General features: G+C 37.1%; 3 protein-coding genes across 4 annotated transcripts in view; 2 read left to right on the top strand and 1 right to left on the bottom strand.

Moving 5' to 3' along the window:
• Window positions 1-857, top strand: part of nphp3 (nephronophthisis 3) — a 46,369-nt gene extending 45,512 nt beyond the window's left edge. The window contains exon 28 of the mRNA XM_088918825.1: window positions 62-857. Within this exon, the coding sequence (XP_088774951.1) occupies window positions 62-242 (181 nt within the window). The 3' untranslated portion in view covers window positions 243-857. The remainder of the gene's footprint in view (window positions 1-61) is intronic.
• A 1,137-nt stretch (window positions 858-1,994) lies between these two features.
• uba5 (ubiquitin-like modifier activating enzyme 5) lies at window positions 1,995-16,713 on the bottom strand. The gene is made up of 12 exons (XM_088918824.1): window positions 16,417-16,713; window positions 14,670-14,715; window positions 14,492-14,581; window positions 12,666-12,775; window positions 10,887-10,973; window positions 9,462-9,546; window positions 8,124-8,228; window positions 7,423-7,550; window positions 6,676-6,811; window positions 6,024-6,099; window positions 4,113-4,219; window positions 1,995-2,636 (listed from the first exon to the last, which is right to left on the bottom strand). The coding sequence occupies exons 1-12, from the start codon at window positions 16,581-16,583 to the stop codon at window positions 2,550-2,552; spliced, it is 1,224 nt and encodes a 407-aa protein (XP_088774950.1). The 5' UTR covers window positions 16,584-16,713; the 3' UTR covers window positions 1,995-2,549.
• Window positions 16,714-17,091: 378 nt separating this feature from the next.
• The window catches only part of acad11 (acyl-CoA dehydrogenase family, member 11), a 90,125-nt gene continuing 84,804 nt past the window's right edge, over window positions 17,092-22,412 (top strand). The window contains exons 1-2 of one of the 2 annotated variants that reach the window (XM_088919015.1): window positions 17,092-17,314; window positions 17,759-17,858. In XM_088919015.1, the coding sequence (XP_088775141.1) occupies window positions 17,190-17,314; window positions 17,759-17,858 (225 nt within the window). In that variant the 5' untranslated portion in view covers window positions 17,092-17,189. The remainder of the gene's footprint in view (window positions 17,315-17,758; window positions 17,859-22,412) is intronic. The other variant, XM_088919016.1, reaches the window with a different exon arrangement.

Raw genomic sequence — 22,412 nt, 5'->3', positions numbered from 1 at the left:
GCTGCGATATTAACTTGTCTGCACAAGTTTAAAACTCGTTCACTGTCAATCTACTTTGCAGTTATGAAGAAGGGGATTTTGAAAAAGCCGCGGAGCTCTATAAAAGAGCTATGGAGATTAAAGAAGCAGAGCCATCGCTGGTCTGTGGAAAAGCCCCTTCCAGACACTCATCCAGCGGGGACACATTCAGTCTGCGGAATGCTCTCCATCCCAACGCCAGCCTAGAGGTTGGGAACAGGTGACCTCTGCTGCACATCCAGAATAACCAGCGTTATTCTTGTACTAGTATGGGTTACTCACGATGGTCATTGTCTCAGATTTAGAATCTAAAGGCATTCATACAAACAACAGTATCCAGATAGTTGTATTTATTGTGCATCTACGGCTGTGTATAAGAATAATGTTACTGTATGTACTGTAGGTCAATGGCCATTGGCATACTTAAGAGGCTGAAGAAGCTGTATACAACTTGATGGATATTATGCTATTGGGAATTTAGACTGGCCACGTTTTATATAAAGGATGATAACATTTGTTTTGTTAATCTTGTACTGCTGCTACTTTTCTACAAGTGAACACCATTCAATTACAGAAGTACATCATTTTATGTACCAAATAAGCAATAGTTGTATTGCTATATTTCAAACAATTTGTAACAGAACTGCCATTTTATGTTGTACAGTAAACACTGCATTCCAGCATATGCAATGAATTGTCACTTTTAAGCATTGAGCCACTGATGGCAATATCATACAGTAACAAAATATAAAAACCTGGAGCTGGAGAACTGGTACTGTTTTGTAAAGCAGCTATGACATTTATTGCATTCTTTGAATATATTTTATATTATTTAAAAAGTGGTTCTTGTTTTATTGATTGTAAATCTGTCTAAGTTTGGTACATTTCAAGTGTTCATAGAATTATTTAAAACTAGTATTGTAATAATCATGTCTTATAATTTCCCACACTTGGTCACTGAGCTTCTCAGTGACTGGGTTACTCATGACATCAGTTCTGATGTTGTTAATCTATTTATGCATTACATTAGTGATTATCAGCCATTGTAACACACTCCCAAGAAACCACTTTGTAGCTGGTGTGACTTGTTTCAGATTGTCGGATTGTAGTTAAGTCTTAGGCAGAGATACACCTACTGTATAACCCCAAATTTCTTTCCATGGGAAAAGTAGTAATTGTAACATCTCTGTAATTTCCTGGTCAATCTCTGCACATGTACCCTGTTAAGGAGATCTGAACCATTCTTGACCTAAAGACAATAAAATAAGGTAAGATAAGGTAAAATCCTTAAAACCTATTGATGTTTCTGAGGCTCTACCATATAGAAATCAACAGAAATCCCACAGACCAGAATTGCTATTATCGACATTACAATAGAGAATGCCTTATAAATGCATTATTATTAACACATAAAGGAAAGAGTAAAATTACAAACTGTTAATGTCATTACTATTGTGGCACCACTGTTAACCTGCAGAATACAGTGTAGTTCTTTTCCAACTTGACTGTAGGTTTACTTTTGTCTAGTCTGTCTATATTAGAGTACACACCATAAAACCTCAGATAATAGCTAATGTGTCAATATAAAAGCTATTTTACTGATTAGAATTAATCATTTATAAATGTAGAAGGTTGTTCAGAACATTTTCATAAACATACAGATATAAAATGCAATATTTGGTGGTGTTTTAAAGGTTAATTCATTGTCATTCCTTTTGTAATCTGGCAAATAAGGCATATTGTGCCTCAGTTGGCTTTAAGCTAAATTTAAAAATCAAATGAGGTAAAAAATGTAAGCTGAATCACATGATCTGATTTTCAATTATAACTCCTGTGTAAACTAATTTTCTGATTATTGATATGATCAGTTTGATTTTTTTATAAGTTTAAAAGAAGTACATATCCTGTTTACTACTTTGTTTGATGTGACTAGAATATTCACAGATGGCATTTTTTTCATGAAAGGTAACTTGTCCTGTTTTCATGACATTTTATTAAAGATGGACGATTACCCCAAAATCAAAATTTGTAACCCATTGCTAGCACTGGAGAAAAGATAGCAACATTAGGGAGAAAATGCATCAATTATAAAAAATAGTATTGGAAATTAGATAATCTAATATAAGTTTTATTGAAACCTAGTATGCGTATCATAACTTTTAGTATTCAAGCACTTTTAACATGAAGTCTATTATGACAGAACAGTATGATTTCAGACAGTGCTTTTTAACAGCAGATACAACTATTTGTTTCTATACTGTAAATGCTAACAAGCAAGTCACTATATATTCTCTACACAATAGCACAAGGTATCTCAGTTTGCATCTCAATGCATTCCTTCTGCAATGTCAGGCAAGTGTCAATTTTATCTTCAATGTAAATTTCCAAAAGGTTTGGACCAATAACTAGGTGTGTCCTACTTGTCTATACCATGTTTAACCGAAGAAACTTTTAAAACAAAGACTTCCTTTTAAAGGAACTTTTCCGATATATTATTTCTTAAATTATTATTGTACTGAATTAGATGAAGGCTACATTTTTCTCATCTGGGCCATGAGTTCTTCCAAGCTTTGATCAGTCTCTGGTACAGTTTCTCCTTCTGATGTTGCAGTTTCAACCTGTAAAACAGTAACCGAACTTATTAAAAATACACCTTTCGCCAGTTGCATCTAAGATAGTGAAAGTTCCCAGTTTTTAATATTGTAAAAAGTTGAGTTTAAGGATGTTGCAAAACGTAGAAAACCACATACTTAAGGTATTTTGTACTTAGAGGGGCATTTTATGACCTGAAGAAGTTTGAGGGGGGAGCTGTATCAACCACAAAGGAACAAGTAATGGTTACATTAATTACTCAAAATCAGATTTCCATCTCTACAGAATCCCTTTTTTCCTGTCTTTTTCTTTTATATCTTCTTTACTTCATATTCCCCTACCCTCTGTGTTTAATTGTTGTTACTTTTAATAAGATTTTCTTTCTTCCCTCCATGGGTCGTAAAATAAAATAAATAAAATCACTCGGGAGTTGACTGCTGTAACAACGAAGGTGTATTATTTTACGTACACGGGAGTTAGTACACTCTGCAACTCGTCTCTTTTCCTCTACCTGGTCTGCTTTTATTCTCTTAAAGTACTAGACAGAGGTGGGGGACCAGAGTCTTACTTTGTCTTCAATTCATCTGTTTCGCCACTTAAAAACCAGTTTAGGTTAGTTTTGCGGTGGCTAGTGTCCTCCAAATAAGGAGTTGTTTTCCAGCTACTCAGTTATCAATCCCTCCTGCTGTCTCATGACCTCCCTTCACCCTCACTCTGTCTAGTATTCTTAATCTCATTATAATTTCTTTTACATTGCTTGTTTGGTTCATTAAAGAGTGAAAAAGATAATAAACATAATAAAATTATCCATGTATGCAGGTGCATATATGTATGCATATTAATACTTGTGAACATTTTGCTTTCAAGTAACTCTATGCACCTTGTTTCTAATCATTCAGTTTCATTCGGTTTCTACAATTTCTTCTACAAAGTAATAGCTGACTTCCTCTTAACTTGCGTGTAGTTAGCAGTTGCTTCAGTGAGCACTTCCTACCTAAGCTTGCTTGTACAAACGTTAACGTTCTAAAACTGACAGACAATGAGTACAATGTTCATGGCTCATAACAAATATGTACAAAGTAGGTCTTCAAAATGTCTTCACCCTGACATTACTAATGGCGCAATTACAGGACGGAACACTTAATCGTATTCTTTTAAAATCTCTGTATTGCAGAGCAAAATGTTCAAAGGTGATGTCAAGAAAAGGCAAGCTTTTTAAATGTTTATGGAATAAATGGTCATTAGATGAAGCACAGTACATCCTAAAGAATTAAAACATGTTAAATTGTCTTTGTAATTTGTAAACATGATATCAATATATAAGAAAAAATAAATTTCTAAAATAAAATGTTTGATTCATACATCATGCAACTGAATATGTAAGTTAATTTCACATTACCTCACAGTGTCCCCATTCCTCACTTCCAGACTTCACATAGCTAAGGTACTACTCTTACTTGTACGGGCATGGTAAAGGCTTAGAAAGTCTACTGTAGGCCTACCTTTTCTGGAATAGAGTAAGCCACATGGATGCCTTCGGGCAAGTCTGGTACAGGACCGGAAGCAGCTTCCAACTCCTCTTCTGTGACCTCCGAAACCAGCTCTATGCCTGTTGAATAAAATGCAAATTCATACTGTTGCATGTTTGTACTTCCCAGCAGAATCACTTACTATGTAGGCTCAGTATAATGGGTATTGGATTATACAGCTGTCCCGTGCCTTTGTTTCAGTAAATATGGCTGAAAATCCAAATGATCAAAAGTGTGGTATTAAGTGATAAACTCAGCCTCTGCAAAATAATTGTCAGCCATGTTAGTACATGCAAAGGAACAAGTAAAGGTTTATTCCATGCTGAAATGAGAAGAAAAGAAACAACATTTCGACTGTGGAGCCTTTGTAGCTTACGCACGCTGATGCAGCTACCTACTTGAACATGTTGGTACATGTCCAACATAAATACCCAGACCAACTTATTAATAGTTCTTCATGAAGGCTAGCTTAATGAAGAGATGTAGAGCAGATCAGGGTAAATACATTAAGAACAAGAAAGCAAAGAATACGGAAGAAAGAGAGAAGGAGGGAATCATCAGCATCATTTGTGGCAGAAGAAATGATTGGACTACAAGTGTGTTTTCCTCTTTAGCAGACTGGAGATCAGATCCAGGTGACCTGCACACTGGAATAAACCTTTACTCTTCATAAATGGGCTTACTCTATTATTTTCATCCACACAACACCAGGAAACCCACGAGAGCACAGGAAGAACATACAATCTTCATGCAGACAGCACCACAGTGATTGATCCCAGGGCCCAAGCACTGTGAGGAAGCAATGTTAACCACTGTGCCACCATGCTGTCTCGTATCTGTGGAAAGTATAATTCCCCGTGTTATGGCATACACAGTCTTAATATCTCCTATCACACCTGTTTACGGGGTGGAGCTGTGCATGCTCGGTGCCAGCAAAAGTCCCAGCTTTAATCCCGGCAGAGGTGGGGAGTTTAATTTGTCACATTTGGAATATGGAAATCGGTTCCACTTCATTTGTTAGCATCCTCTTAGAGTTTTAGTCCAGAGCAGGATCATTTTAATAGGATGATGGGTTCCCTCTTTGCCTTTTAAGGGCTTATTTTTGTCAGGCTTATATAAGTAGAGTATTTTTTCGATGTATAAACCATGTATCTATGACACAGTGCGGAGCTGTGGTGCTGATCAGTTAACTGAGATCTGTGTCAGGATGTTTGGTAATTAAGCTGTGAATATGTCCATTCAAATTCACGGGTAGAGCCAAACAAAACACAGACTTCTTTGTGCAATCATGTGAATATTTGGGATTTTCCATCATTCAATTTTGCCCCCAGCTGTAATTTCTATGGGGCATTCTCAAAATCAAATTATTGCAGGCAAGACAAGTTCCAGTGGCATATCTACAGTATCTCTCGAATCCAGGTAATCAACAAGAAAATTCACTGTGCAAGTAGCTCAGAATTCTGCTGGAGTTTTTTGCAAGTAGAGAGGTATTCCTCCTCTTGCAACAATTTCAAGTATCTGAACACAGACAAAAGAGTGAGACAACACTATGTTGTCTTTATAAGATTTGATACTTGAATGCAGTTTGTGTGCAAACATGTTTGATAATGAAGTCATATTTTTTGAGGAAGTGAGTTGACAGACAGAAGCCATTACAAGTCTATGGCATTTTAAGTTCAGCTCTAGAAGTAGAGAAATGTGTTAATTTGGTGATTATACTTACAAATAACTTTGCTTAGCCATTATATACTTTTTGTCTTCTGAAAAATAATGATGCATTGTCTAATTAAGAAAACGAAGCATTGACTGAGCAAATAACACTATTGTCACAGTCCTGGTCTAATATGAACACAACATGAAATTGGTCAGAGGCCATTTCCTTACCCCACTCATTGTCCTCATGAACCACCTGCTCCTCTTCCACCACCACTTCCTGTTTGGGTCTTTCTGCCTCTTTCTTCTGCAGTAACACAAGGCATGACGTTATTATGGGAAATTGCTCAACTTAAACGTCAGTAGCGGTTGTAGGTATGGAAAAGAAAAGTGGAATTATTTTTTTTATGTTCACTGCAGCAAAAACGCTTTAAAAAATTATCCTGTTACTTTTTCTTGAGCAACAACAGCCTGTGACCAAAAAAACAAACAAACAAGAAGTGTCTTCAGGGATTCATGAATTTTACATGTAGTGTTACAGGCTGTGAGACGAGGTGAGCTGTAATCAGCAAACTAGATTGTGTAGCTGCAGCCAGATCAAAACGGATGACCCAAGTCAGAAGCAACAACTGCCCTGACCGGCCTCCATGTTGTTGTAGTTGTACCGCTGTAATCCTAACACACTGAGAGGTCCTCATTGCTCTGCTGAAAGATTTACGCGTCTGCACTGGCTTGTAGCGGAAAAAAAAAATGTTGGCTCAAGGACTTCAATGCTGATCACAAACTGCATTAAAGGAACCATATAACATTTCATGTTGCTTTATTGTGTATATAAACTGCTACAAAATAGTGTATTTTTAAATTGTGGATAAAAAAAACTTACACTGTATTCCACTTGCTGATTTCTGCAGTGACTGTCACTACATTGGGGGTTCGCCTTCATAGCCATTGTGGGAAAGAAATCCTGCATGGCATTATAGCCCAAGTAGTAACTGACTGTCCCAAAGCACAAGAGATACCTGAGAAATACAATATAAAGATATATAGTTATAAAAGCACAAGGGTGCACAAAATAATATCTAAGCCAAATCAACTACCATCCTTCAATCGATTCTACTTCTATGGCATAATGGTATAAAAAGTAAATTAACGTAGCATCCAGGAAGCAGATGGTACTGAATATCTGCATCATAATACACTAAATAAACAGGCAGCAAAAATTCTAAATGCATTTTATATACCCGGCTTAATTTTTTTGTTTTGTACTTCAGAAAACTGTAGAAAAAAATGAATAAACCCAATACACTTCCAATAAGAGCTGAATATTTACCAGTATAATTACTGGTAATGCTGCTTCTATTTCAGTCAAGAATCCTTCATTAGGAGGTCTCTGATGAAGGGCTCTTGACATTGAATCAGCGACATCCTCTTTGTAATAAAACACTGAACTTGTTCAGTGTTTTCTGAAAGCGTATTCTTCCATTTCTTTTTTTTCGTGGTTTTAAAAGATATTGCTAGTCAGTTGCAAAAAGAAATGAAAACATTGAGATAGAAAATATAAGAATTCTGTTCGCAGCACTATGCCGGGTCCAAGGGGGGGAAGAGAAGAGAAATGAAGCCTGCTGCTCACTTCAGTGTGTTCTGCACAAGGAGTCCAGCCACTACGCCCATGGTGGTGGGGAGACTGGCGGCACACACTCCATCTCTCTTCAGAGTCTTCTCATCTATGTTGGCAGCCACCACCAAAGGGGGAGCACACTGGAACAAAGTCAATCCATCTGCATGAAAATACTCGCTCATGCAAAACGTACTCTAGAGCCTTCTAAGTTTCTTGAAACTGTAAGCTTTTCATTCAAATGGAGTGACCCTCATACACAGCACTTTATGTCAGTAACTGCACGTTTATTGATTTCTAGTTTATAAACGGAGCTTAAGATATGTTTTTTTACAAGAAGTACAATGGAGTCTGTGTAATTACCGCATGTGAAAATTAAAAGATTTAGCGCAATACACAGTGCCAGGGAAAACAAAGTACAAGTGTAAGCAAGACTGAAAAGACACTTTGTAGGAATTTACATTTTATTCAATTATATCTACATTTTCCATCATAACGCCCCTTTCATACAGTATATTGAATTACTTTACGGGACATTCGTCCTTTCATTTCTTGTGCTATATGTCTTTTTAACTGTACTAATGTCATAATGCTTATACCTCTTTCAACTTTTAACAAAATAATTTTGTTATTTTATTAATTTTTGCTTCAAAAAATAATTATTTGAAAAAAAAAGATTCAAGGTGATTAGTTACACAATGTTTTTAATTACATACGGCGAAGCAAGCTGTTTCCCCAGGAATCATGAGCTGGATGTGTCCCGACACAGCATTCTCACTGACTCCAGACTCCATCCAGACTTGGCCAAGCTCATTACATGCCTGCAAAGCACACGAACATTAATGACCCATTTTCACAAAAATGGCATTGTCGTCTGCTGAAGAAACAGTCACTTTTTTTTCCTTCTCTTTAAAAATAAATCCCCTCAGGAATGGGCAGAGGACATGTGAACAAAATGTGGTGGTTTGTAGCTGTTCAATTACTTCAAAACAGCCGCAATACAGTAGTTTAATTTTATGAGCACATAGTCCAATATAGCTGATTATTTAAAGTGTAGGGTAGTATCAAAAAATATTCCAATTTTACTAACACTATGCAGACACTGCAAGTAACCACTTATTCATTATTTTTCAACAAATATTTTTACTTGTATTTCTTCTAAATACAAGTATCTCACTGGGCCAAGTACCATAACAAGTAATTTCATAAAGGACTTCAACTGAAAAAGTTTGTGGTCTGTTCATAAAATCATGACTCTCTGTGTAATGAAATGTATTCTACTCTCATACTTCAGTCCACATAACTTACTTTCCATTAGGCTTCCATGCTGACCTTTTAATAGGAGGAAACTTTTAATAGCAGGATAATTGCACTCATGATGCATAAAAGCAATGTACTGTATCTACTATGCCTGAAGGATCCATCACATATTGTTGATCTAGGTAGACCTGCTCTGCTGTTAGATTTCCTTGTTTAGCTTTCCCAGGAGGTCTCTCATCCAGGTACTGGCCAGGCTCTCGCCTAATGAGCTTCAGCGGGTGTTATCTTCACCAATGTTACACTTGTGAGTTTAAGTTTCAACAAATCAAACTGCAAACAACTGGCAGTAACTTTTCCATTGGCGTTCTTCTGTCAGGTAGGATGTCCCATAATGTTTGACTCTTGCTTTCTCTACTCCAAAATGATTTATTGACAAACACTTTTTTTTACTGGACAACACCTCTATGATCTATGATCCTGGGGTGTATGTTCTTATTGTCCTTCTTTTATATGTGTCAAAATAAAATATCTAGGAAATATAGGAATTATATAGAAATAAAAACATGCAGATTAAAAGATATTTCTTCAGCTGCATCCCATTTTAATGCATCATATTTCATTCTGTATCTCATTCATTGAGCATGCACTGTATTCTGCACTATTTAAATGCCTATATTGCTTAAGATTGAAAATTGCTATATTTCTGATGATTTCCTTATAAGCACAAATGTTGCATTCCAAACATTTTTCACATTAATTCATAATGGTAAAGCCCATGAAGCAGGAATACTCACTGTGTTGATTGCCATACGAGCTTCGAAGTTGTCCACACAACTCAGGAGAAGGTCTACAGGTTTCCCTTCTTCCATTCCCCCTTTACTGCAACAATTGCAATCATTACTATTGACATGCCATTATCAAAACGAGTATATATACATGGTACTTTACATTTACTTGTGGTTACATAACAGAAAGTCTACAGCTCAGTGAGGACAGAAGTCAAGAGTTTAACAACATCTCTAAAGAAAGGAAACTGCATGAAACACCTTTTTGAAATGTAAGAAATATTAGAGACATTGTTCAGTTTATTTGTTATATGCACAATTGCAATGACATGCTTATTAACATGTATGCTCCGATACAAAGGCATTAATGTTGTATGTATGTTGAGATTTAATGTAGATAATATATGTATACCATCCTTTACCTGTATCTTAAAGATTTTAATATGTTGATAATCACTTTGAATTTTGTGTACTCACTTTAACATGAGTATTATACATATTCCTTCTTAAGACTTTCAAGTTAGCCATGTGCAACTGCCTGCTATTTTATGTCTATATTTTCATGATACCAATATATCAAGGTTGCCATATATAGTCTGTTAATTAGAAAAAAATGTAAATCTTTCATTAAATGCAGTCGCCAAAGAAACAAGACCAAGAACATATAAGAAATGTTAAAGATGTCAAAAAACAAACTGTTTCTTTAATGTATTGCAATAGAAATTGTTGTTAAGGTTATGAACAATCCTATCAGGCAACATGACTCACTTTAAGTACATTGAGTTTTGCTACATTCATCTACATCTTATGTGTTGTCGGAGATGTCTTTTGAGTATTTTTTTCCTAAAGCAAGGTGGTACACAAATCATGTGACAGGCCACTTTATCAAGATAATATACTGTTCTAATATTTGTATGCTCCATGTTATAACCTCTACAATGTTCAGCTGCAAAGAAAAACATTTGTTTTCACAATTTTCAAAAACATGACATATGAATATGACCTGCCAGCAGGTGTTTTACTCTTCAGTTCAATTCCCAAAATTTCAGGATTTGAAATCCAAGGCTTCAGATTTCATATGCATTTGCAAATAGGAAAACACCACTTGAATGTCTTTTCTAGAAATCAAAAATGGTGGACCATGTGTAACACTGTACGCAGCATTTAACATCTGTTCTGTCGTTAGAGTCAAAGAAGGACATTTTTTTACAAATGTCAGAATTTGGATTGATGAGCTTCTTATGATGTTCAGGATATAACTGCATCTGTATTTTTTTATGAAACATTTATCCAGCACTCCTCCATATGTCTATGGCTAAACAATTCAGAAGGAATGTAAGAATGTGATACATGATTCATTAGTGAAAAAGACATTTAATTAACGTCTTGTACAACATAAAGCAAATCCTCATTCAGTAACATCAGGGAACCCACCTTATTCGCTCCATGAAATGTACAAAATTGTCCACTGTGGTGATGTTGTAGTTATGAATCTCAAACTTCACATCTGGGTTGATGTTTCTGTTAACAGATTTATGACAGTGTAATTTTTGCATTGTAAAGTCAGATAATCAAATCAGCGTTACCATTTTTGACTTACATAACACAGGAGATGAATTTGCAGCTGCTTTACGTTGTATCAGTGAAAACAAAATTAGGTCCTACAGTCATTCTTCTAGATAAAGATCACTAGTAAATAGAATGAATAAACTGTAAACATTTCCATCAATGAAATTGGATATTGTTCCCAAATGCCTGAAGTGTAACATCACACCTGTAACAAAAAGAATATCTGATATGGACCCCCAAGTACTTAAAAACCACTGTTTTGCTTCTAATTTGTCCTTTCCAAGTACTCAGAGGCATCTGAATTACAATCCCATTTTACACTTTAAATAAGCTCTCTTACCCTTCTCATTTAGGGATTAGATAGTGACATAGTACTGTAAAAGCCCTTGTTAAAATTGTTATAAGATTTTCTCATGACATCAGATTCTGGCTTAATAATCTCTTTAATATTAATTTCCTTCTGGATTTAGGTTCAGTTTTTGATACATTTATCAAGGCATCAACCTGGACCGTACAGAACATTGTCTACGGATCTCTGGTTCTACACTACACTTATTTGGCTCCTATTAATCATCTTAATTTGATGTTGTCTCTCATACTCGGACTGTTTCCTAAAGGTACTGTGGTGGGGCCTTAACTTTTTTGTATTTACATTTTGCCTGGTGCTCAGTTCATTCCCATCATTCAACATGGATTTCAGTGCGCATTACACATTAAAGAGTGATGTTAGACTTTCTGCAGTTTATGGGTGTATGCATCCTTAAGATATGGATTCACCAGACCTTTCTTAAGCTAAACTGTGACATGACTGATGTTATGTTTAAAGAGCCTAGTAAATTTGGTGGCTTCAGTGTTGTTGATGGTACTAAACTCAGATCTTCAATGGAAGTTAAAAACCCTGCTGGTACTTTTGTTTCTTTGTTATCGTTAGAGGCAGGTTAGAAACAACATAAGCGCTTAGTTAAAACTTTTTAATATGCCTCTATGGGAAGTAGCTTTATTTAGTATATTCTGGCTATTACGTACATAACTACAGAAACTTGAGAAAGACAAATAGCGGAAAATACTTGGTTGTTACAAAGTCCCAGATTTTTTAACAAGATAAAATGCAGAATGTTGGTTTTTCATAATGGTTTTTATATAGTTGAGATCACTACTCAACTATATAAATGACTACTGATGACTACTGAGATGACAATGTACTGAAAAATATGCTGATGAAAACAAAGGCAAACTTGTCTAAGTTACACAATTCACCTACTCTCCCTTCCACAAATAATGCAGAAACTACTATACGCGCATAATGATTTTAAACTTTACCTATGGAATCAGACACTACTGAAATGGACAGTATGCACCAATAATATTACACCTCCTATCAAATTGTGCGCTTAAAAAATAATTATATTTGTATGCCAAATATATAGATGTTAAACAAACTGGAATTGGTGGTACTGCAACCCAGTTGATCAAGGACAACTAGTTAAAAATAAGGGACTTGATCAGTAAATTAGAAAAACAGGAGGTGGAAGAGCTCAGGCCTGAGAACATGTTGCAGGTGCTCGGACTATAACATGACAAATATCCATACTTTTCTCCAGCCCCCTTCCATGCCCTACATTGCGAAAAAAACAGACTCTTTACCTCAGCGTGTGTTCTGCTGCTTCCACTTTGCTCAGCCCAGCTTGATGAGGCTGGAAGAAGAGCCTGTTCATGTTTGCCAGTTCTACCTTGTCATAGTCAAAGAGCAGCAGCTGCAATGGAAAACAAGAAAATAGGTGACTCAGAGACTAATGCACCACTACTACAGAACTCAGAAATCCATGCTTACAGGACATTACGTTCTCTAGCCCACGCTGTTTAAGGTAGCTGTTCCTGTAAATGTCATCTCTGTTTTGGCATTAACTAAACAACTAAAAAGACAGTTATTCAAAATACATACAGTGCTTCGCCAAAGTATTCAGACTGATTGGACACAACCCATTTTGTGAAATTACAAAATTATGCGAACATGTTTTAAAATTAATATTTCATTCAAAATGTGTGTATGTTCAAACTGAAGACTCCTAATGGTAGGTTAGAGTAATGGTCATCAAAAACTAAAGAAAAAAAAATGAAATGTCAATGGCAAAAGTTCTCAGACAGACTTGTAAGCTCAATAATTGGTGGAATTAGTTACAAGTCTTTTTAAGTAAGTACCACCTTTGCCCACTCTTCTTGGCAAAATGGCTCATGCTCTCTCTGGTTTCTTAGGATCCATTTATGGAACATCTTTCCTGTGTCGACAGAATTCAAGTTATGACTTTGACTGGGCCACTCAAGGACATTCACTTTCTTATTCCGAAGCCACTCTAGAGTTGCTTTGGAATTGTGTATTGGGCCAGTGTCCTGCTGAAAACAGAATTTTTGTCCCCGTTTTTGGTCTGAATCAGGTTCTTTAATATTTTCCAGTACTTTGCTCCATTCTACCTCCCCAGTACCTGCTGATGAGAAGCAGAACTATAACATAATGCTGCCACCACCATTATTGACAGTAGGGATGGTGTTAACTGAGTGATACTTTATGTTGGGTTTGCATCACATTTAACACTTTGCATTTAGTCCAACATGTTCATATTTTGCAAAGGAACAAGTAATAGGTTTATTCCATGCTGAAAAGAGAAGAAAGAAAATACAATGTTTTGGCCGTGGAGCCTTCTTCATGTTCATATTTTGTCTTGTTAGACCACAAAACTATTTACCGCATGTTTGTAGTATCACTTAGTTGCTTAATTTCTAACTGGACTCGTCCTTGTCCAGCTGCTCAGTTTTGGGAGACAACTTGATCTACATAGTGTCTGAATGTATTCCACTTCTTATTGATTAACGTCACCGTGCTGAAAAAAAACCACACTGGGTTTCTGATTATTTTTACACCCTTCTTCTTTATAGAGGTTTATCCCTGATTTGTTTTGAAAGCTTCTTTGTCTTCATGGTTAATTCTCAGCTTCAGTTTCCCTACCTGATTGAGGGACCTCAAAGATACAGGTCATTTTTTTTCTGAAATCATGTGAACCGCTACTTATTTATTGTTGTTATCATCCTGTAAAGTGCTTTGAGAAGCCACCTTTAAAGGCGCTATATCAAATACAGTTTTTTATTATTATTACTATTGCAGACAGAAACAACCTAACTCACTGTTGCTCACTAAGATAATTTTATGCACCTAAATGATCAATTCTATAAAAATAATATTAATACCGAAATGTGCAAAACTGAAGTGGTTCATAGAAGGGTTAGACATGAATTAATGGTGATAGATGTTCAGTTGTTGAAATATTTTCTGTATTGACTTGTTCTATTGACTCTATTGCATTTGCAATGACTATCATCTCAACAAGGCATTGTTGGGCCCTCAGCTTTTCCTAGGAACCATATTAGGTACAGTCAGTTAGCGAAATTCTAAAATGAAAAACAAAATTCTGCATTACCTTACCAATGCCACATCTTGTGAGCATTTCTGCAGTCACACTTCCAACTCCCCCGACTCCAACCACGGCAACAGCAAAGGTGCGTATTTTCTGTAAGTTTTAAAAACATTTTAACCAATTACGAATTATCAACTTTGGCACAATTACGATTCAACAACAGGTAATGGGCTGAACTTACCTCATAATCTTCAACAATGCCCATTCGTTTTAAAGCCATGAGACGACTGCAAGACAGATGAAAGTAAAATAAAAAATAATGTGTCAAACTACTTGTAAACTAGGGACTTAACAGTTAACAGGGATAACAGTTAATACCTACAGTAAATCACAATGGACTAATACTGAACAACTTGAACTTGAAAGAACAGAAACAGAACCTAACTCCTAGCACATAAGTAGCAGAAAACCACTGGACTTCCAGGGATAAAGACAGAAAATTACAGGGATTCCAATGATCACCATCAGGAGCAGCAACCCTGAGCTCCCACCAAGTTAGTTCCCTTTTAAATGGCTAATGTCTTACGCAAAAGGGTTCAGGAGTCTGACCAGTCTGTGTTAAGAGAGTCCCAAACCCAGACACCCAAAGTGTAATAATAACAACACTGGGATCTGGAGCTCCCGGCCAATCATTAAGGCCATTCTGCACACTGGCCTGGTAATCCATTAGCACGAGGGGCAGCTGACATTCCCATTCAGGTTTATATCCTGCAGTGAGAGTGGTAATGTCGTGGCCAGGTTTCTGTTTAAGCTTTCCACCTGCCTGTCAGTTTCGACAATGCAGAGTGCTGCTCTTCCTCAGTCTTGGGAAGCCCCATGATTCAAAGCTTTGCCCCTATTGTGTGGAGCCTCATGATGAAGTAGTCCATGGTCACTAAGCTCCCTGTCTCTGTGCACACGAGGTGTTGGGAGTGGTGCACTGGATTGCCATGTGGAGCCTTTTTGAGCTAGACTGGTGTTACGGGTAGGGAAGAAGTCTCGAGTGTTCAGGTGGCACTCCCCCAGTAGAAGTAATGACACAGAGTCTTGGCTGTTCCAAACTACGTGCTCCAAGATGTCCCCTGTATGGCTTATGCTGCTGCCTTCCTCAGTGGCTGGGCCACAATAGCTGCCAGCATCGCGCTGCTACGGCTGGTGTCTTCAAGTGCCAAAATGAAATCAGTTCTTTTAGCACCAGGAAGTTTCACAGTGCGACTGGGCACTTCACCACCTCGGGGTAGGAGATCCACTCGGATGCCCACTTTCCAGTCATCAAGCATCAGAGCAGAGCCTCAGTGGGAAGAATGTCAGCAAGGGTGGCTTTAGGCTGCATCAAAAAGCTTCAGGTTAATGATGACCTTGCTAAAGGTCATTTGTGTACATAAGCGAGACATCTAGATAGACAATAAAAGTTGACAGGGGCTCATGGCTTTAATCTAGTTCCATCAATCATTCAAAAGTAGCGAGAGTGTTGCTGACATCAAAGACAATCCATATCAACAGCCACATGCATCTTCCCTTGAAAAACTCCCAGGTAGGTTTCAGGTGCCAAGTCGACTTGCCAATATCCACCACTCTGGTACGGTAAGTTGAACCAAAACACAACTGGAGACCGGCGGCCTGTTAATTCCTCCATATGGTCATAGATCCAGATGAGTTTAGTTTGTTATACTGCACACAATTTATAACACACAGGATTAAGAAAAGACTACGCACCCCTCGTGGTGAATGTTAGTTTAAGAAGAGAAGATCGAGGAGAAAGGTTCTGTAATAGGAGGACAAATTAAATGTACAAGCTATGTAAAAGACAAGGACGAGATTTGTGATTTTTGTTAATAATGTGCTCTATTGCTAGCTACATTTATTAAAATAATGTAGGATAATTAATTCTTAGGGAAGTAGCAGTGATAATATACAATGTTATAACATCGATGCTGAGAACTGTTTACCTGTATGGATTTGAGTCCACTACTTCTGCGCTCATCTTCTCAATCCTGGCTCTGGCTTGTGGCTCTTTACCGGTAGCATCACCCTCTGCACTTCGTCTCTGTTTACATTTGATCAACTCGTTTTCTAATTCCCTAACGCGAAGCTTTAGTTCTTCAACCGTAGACATATTTAATTAATTAATTCCCAAATCCAAATATCACAAACAAGTTATGCTTTTCAATATATCTATCCCCTGATTTGGACACGTCTGCACTGTAGTAATAACAACCGGCTACCTGAAACCGTCTCCCTTTTCTGTCCGACCAGAAACAAACCTCTACAAAAAAATGCTCCATCCTGAGATGAAATAAAGGAGGAGTTTCATTTAGGGCAACAATAAAAGTGTTCAAAACGTTATTTTTTTATTTTTTTAATCAATCAAATATTATAAGACAATCTGAGTGTTATTTGTCTCCTGATGTTGCTTAGATTTTCCTTTAGGGTAAAAATTGAAAGAGTTTACACTATTCATATTTTAATTACTTCTCTTAAGTCTTTGTTTTAATAACAACACATACATTTTCACTGTAAAGTATAAATATATTGTACATTTGTCTACATAGGTTATCTTGCAAGTAACTTTATATAACACTAAAGCGGAACTCCCCGTTTTCATATTCGTGTTTACCCGAATTGTATATGCGGACGTACGTGAACTCTGGACTTTGGACATGCGATATATCGTTCGTCTTTCCAGTTAGGAGAAAACAACTTTATCTTTTTTAAGTTAAACATGGAAGAAGAAATAACTGCTGTCCGAGAACAGCACCGTTTCAATGTTGGGGCCTTGCAAAAGTATTTATGCGACAATATACAGGGGATTTCAACTAACGATACTATTACTGTCAGGCAATACAAGTAAGTTTAACATTCTATATCAATTGAAATTGTACCGGTTATAATTTGTTTTAAAGATTGTCATCTAATTTAATTCCTTGTTATTCATTGTATTTTTTATTTGTAGTTTATATGAATATTTTTAAAAACCATGTTTTCGGAGTTGCGCTTAACTAGCAACACTTGTCGCTCAGGTTATTTTAACAAAACTGTCTCTAAAATACATTGTTGCTGACTCGAAACGAATTCAAGTTTTCTGGTAGGGTTGACGATTGAGGTGACAATGAGTGTGCACTTTGCTCCTAATATTCATCACGTTTTTAATGAAGCAAGGAAGATGCAGGTTTTTCTGACTAGTACAGTAATTCTTTCAGTGTCATTGCATTTCTTAATAATCATAGAACACAAGTGAGACGTCCCCATGTGGTGTAGAATCAATAGGTTTACTGTAAATCTTTCTTACAGATCAGGGCAGTCCAACCCTACATTTCTTCTGGAGACAACGAATAGGAATTACGTTCTGAGGAAAAAACCTCCAGGACAACTCCTGCCAGGGGCACATAAGGTACAATACGTGAACATTCACTGACCAAACTGTCAGTACTGTCCCTTGCACTAAATGTGCACAGTACTTACATATTTTTCATAAAGATGCAGATTTTGTGATTTCACCACACTTCCTTTGTTTTTGTTTTCTCAAGTTGCAGTACACTAATTAACACGTAAACCATATTGTACTACGTTGTGAACACAGTTGTAGCGGCAATGCTTATTAATAATACAGGAATAAAGCTTGCTGTCTCCCCCGCCGGTCTCTCTCCCTCATCTGTGTGGTGCTGGACACAGAGAGGCCATTCCATGTGGTTCAGATTGAAGGTGTTTTTCTGTCTGATAGAGTTTTCTGATAAGGAATAGCTCCCAGAGCAGAGATTCTTCAGCCACCCTAATGAATGGTCATCTCTGGCGCCTTTCTGTCTAGGAGATTCCAAGGGAGAGTCTCATCTAAGAACCCTAAGGTCAGAGAGCATTGTTACTCATTCTCCACCTTGATCAGCCAATCAGGAACTGGTAGAGCGGGGTAACCCCAAGTGGGTCTCGAAAAGCCCGTGAAACTTTCAACCAATGAATGACCGTAGTTCCTCCAGATAAAAGAGGCAGCTCAGGGCACAGAGGGCGCCCCTCCAGGACGTTCTCGGACTTGGCTCGGACAATCATGTGGTGGCCTGTGTGTCCGTGTGCCAGGACTTTACTTTGTTCTAAGAGTCGAGACTGGAGGTCGCCCGCGCATAACCAACGGATCCGACCGAGGTTAGCCCAGCAGCAAGCCTCGTGAACCCACCGCAAATGCTCGCCTGATCGACGAGTGAACTACGGTCCGAACTGTCAACAGCTGAATCAGGAACGAACTGGTCTTCTTCCCTTCCAAGGAGTGACATGCTTGGACCCACAGTCACTTTCCATGTGCACAAACTCTGCTAGTTCAGCCAGGACTGACTAGCCAGGTCCTCAGAGAGGCACTGCCAGTGCGCCGCAGCAGGAATCTCTCCCTCCTTCTCCCACACCTCCAGCGGCACCGAGCCAGAGGATGCCGATTGGATGCAGCAACAGCCTGTCGCTGTTCCTTTGTGTCTGCTGGAGATCTGAATCCACAGAGATTGGATGAGTATTCAACATTCTGCATTACAGCTCGAGAATTCAATTGTTACCTCAATCCCAGCTGGTGTCAATTTAATTCATATGAGTGATGTACTTGCTTTTGAGTATCTAGTGTAGAAGTTGTAATCAAAAAGCAGAAAATATAGGAAGGGCAGAAAAGAGAAAACATCTGTGAGAGTGTTATATGTTATAGATGTCCTTCAGGTTAGAGCATGGAGATATTGAAATTTTACTAATCTTTGTAGGTAGTATATGTACACTATGGAAAGTTTTTGACTTATTTAAGATTATGCATTAATTAACATGACACCAGACTGGACAGTGTTTTCATTCAAATTTGGATCCACGACCTGCCAATATAATCACAAATAAAGGTGCTTTTTTGAACAATAACTGTCTGAGTACATTTCTGTATGATTAGTACAATGTTAAGATGATCTTTTCATAAATGTACGGAAGCACCTTGACAGAGAATCCTTTCTATGGATTGTGTACAATGTTCCAGTCCCTGAGTGACTGGATCCATGCTGTCCATAGCACATGTGACTATGTTATTACTGTCTCATGGAGGGGTTTAGGATGAATTGTACCTGTATCACTGCCACTGTGGCTGTGCTGATAGAAGTCTAGTTGTGACATCTAGTTATTTTAGCTTTTTTTCTAAGATGCTAAATTGCATTTTTAATCTCAGCATTTCTAAAACAGCAATCAAACATGTACCTTAAAGCATCACAAAAATCTTCATCAAACATTTTATCTTAAGCTTGTACTTCCAGATGTTTTTACATGGGAATATCACGTGTTTTGCAGATTGAGAAGGTTGGTAACAAAGAACTCCACTTTATTACCTTTTTTTTTGCTAAATTGGTCAATTTCCCCATCTCCTTTATCCTTTAAATGACTGGTACTCAAAAGAAGACTCATTGTCTGCAGTGTCTTTAGTCAAATTGGGACACTTTGCAATGCAGGATCTTGATAAGAACATGTATAAGTAGAAAAAGAAACAACAGAAAGAGATGGGAAAGAGTGTCACATCTTATTGTTAAAGGTAGTTAATAATCACACTGCCTGTCTTGTAAGGAGGAAGACAGATCACAGAAGAAGCACATCAGGCTGTTCAGACTGCTAGAGGGGAAGGAAGGTGATGATGCAGGTGGCTTCTTGTAAAACAAGCTGCCTAAGTGTTTTTTCACTATAATGGGGAATTGTAACGCTATTTCTATATTTCGAGGTTAGAAGAAGGCATTAACAAAGTCAACCCAGTGGGCTTCTTCAACACAAAACAAACAGCACACATGGCGACTAGGTGAATGTACATTTAAGTGAGAATAGTAGGCACTGTTTAATCCAAAGGGCTGTGGGACTGTGAAACAAGCTACAGTACTCAGCCATGTGATACAGGCCTGGCTTCATTTAAGACGTGGTTGGATAAGATCCTTGGATCACTTAACTACTATGTACCAAATGGATAACATGGGCCAAATTGGTTAAAATCTCATTTGTAACCTATGTTATGTTCATGTTGGTCCTATGTTTGCAGGTTGTCTAGATCTCTTCAGAGCCCTAAAACTGGATGATCTAGAAGTAGGAGCTGCTTTAGGCTTTAGAGTTGAAGTGGGGTAAAAACCTGCAAACACAGTGGTCCTCCAAGATTATGATTGCCTTTTCAGTGTCTAAGATTATGATCTTCTGTATGTACATCTGTAGTCTAATAGAAAACACCTCCCAGCCCTAGGTGAATTTGTCTTAGTTGTAATGCTTCCTCAAAAGATGGGACACCTGTCATTTCTAATTACATGCTTACCAAACATTGCAAGGTTCTGGGCTAATTAACAGCTTGGTATTCTTCCAATTAGATAGGAAAATATTTTTACAGCCTGGAGGAATCCAAATCATCTTAATTTGGTAATCTCAGAATAATGTGTTTTAAAATTATTTTTACGTAGATTAATATTATGTGTTTGAACCATTTGGGTTAGTCCCAAACCCAAGATGTGAATTATGACCCTTTTTGTTTTTATACAAGTGTTCAGAACAGGTCCTGATGTCAAAGCTAGACTCTGAACTGTCAAGAGAGCACCAGTTTTCCTTTGAAGCCTATTTTATTGCTTTTTAGTGGAATTGTCATGAATGAGGCACCGTTTTCTGATTCTCTAAGAAGGATTTTGTTGTCTGCTACTCCAAATCTTGACATCCTGTCTCCAGGATTTTACAAATGTCATTTTGGAGTAACTCCAGTCTTTGCTTCTGCATCTGTACATGAGATATGGAAGGTGGCACAGGCTGTGGTATCATTTTTGATAATGATTTTTCATCTTTTATTCATCAGTTTCAGGTTTGATGGTCAGGTCAAGAGAGAGTGGATTGAGGGTGTTTAATTGTTCTCTTCCCAAGTCCTTTTCCAATGTATATATTACCAGTGGACAATAAGACTGCTCTCTCTGTCCACTGATATTGCTTTCTTGCGACCCACATGTTTAGACTATAGTCTGTATATGACTATATATGTTTAGACTCTTAATGTTTTAAATATGATATGATAACACATTTCAGACATTATAGATGATTGAGCATTTCTGTATCCATTTACAGTTAGAATTGTATGCTTTATCTGTAAGTTAATTCACGTAGTACTTGCAGAGTGTGTTACTAAGCAAGTAAGTCACATCATTGCCTGAGTTGTTTCCAATTAAAAACATGTAGAACTGACTTACTTTCGCAGCCATGTTGCCACATTTGTTGTCACAAATTTTAATAAGCATAATAAATTATCTCTGTTTGTGCCCTTTCTGTCATTTTACATTATGGACTTCACTTTATTGATTGTATTTTATTGTATCTCAATTATAGATACAGTATTACAAAATTTGATTTAACTAAATCTTGATTTATATCCATATCTGTATCAGTTATCATATAATATCATATAATATATTTATACCAAGATCCATTTACAGTACAGTATGAATTGTGATGGCTATGCTACTTTTAATTTTCTTTTCTAGGAGTTTTTGGAGTCTGGTAGTATTGTAATAGTTCTTTACATTAGACACAGTCTTGAAAGCTGGATGAAGTGACAAGATTTTCTTTTGTGTACTTGCGATAGAATTAAAAGTGAAGACTTAAAAATAACAATCAATTAAATCTCATTGTTTTTTTAAAACCTTTAGGATTTTCATTCCTGTTTTTGGCATCCCCTGTGTCTTGTGGATTTCATTCCAGCTGAGCTCTAATCACTTAGATTAATTAAACCACTTATTTACATCTTTCATGGCTAATTTTCATGCGTTTAGAATATGAATTAAACAATTACCATGTCTGGAATTTAAGCAATTTAGCTGAAGTTGATTAAAGAATAATTATTAAGGGAGTGTTAGATGCATTTAATAATGTATTTATTTGAAATGTAATATTTAAGCCATGCTTTTGTTCCATTATTGATGACCTGTTAAGGTTTGTTTTG

The sequence above is a fragment of the Atractosteus spatula genome, chromosome 6 (genome assembly GCF_055471065.1).
Source record: "Atractosteus spatula isolate fAtrSpa1 chromosome 6, fAtrSpa1.hap1, whole genome shotgun sequence".
Taxonomy (NCBI): Eukaryota; Metazoa; Chordata; class Actinopteri; order Semionotiformes; family Lepisosteidae; genus Atractosteus; species Atractosteus spatula.
This window is presented reverse-complemented; position numbering and strand designations above follow the sequence as displayed.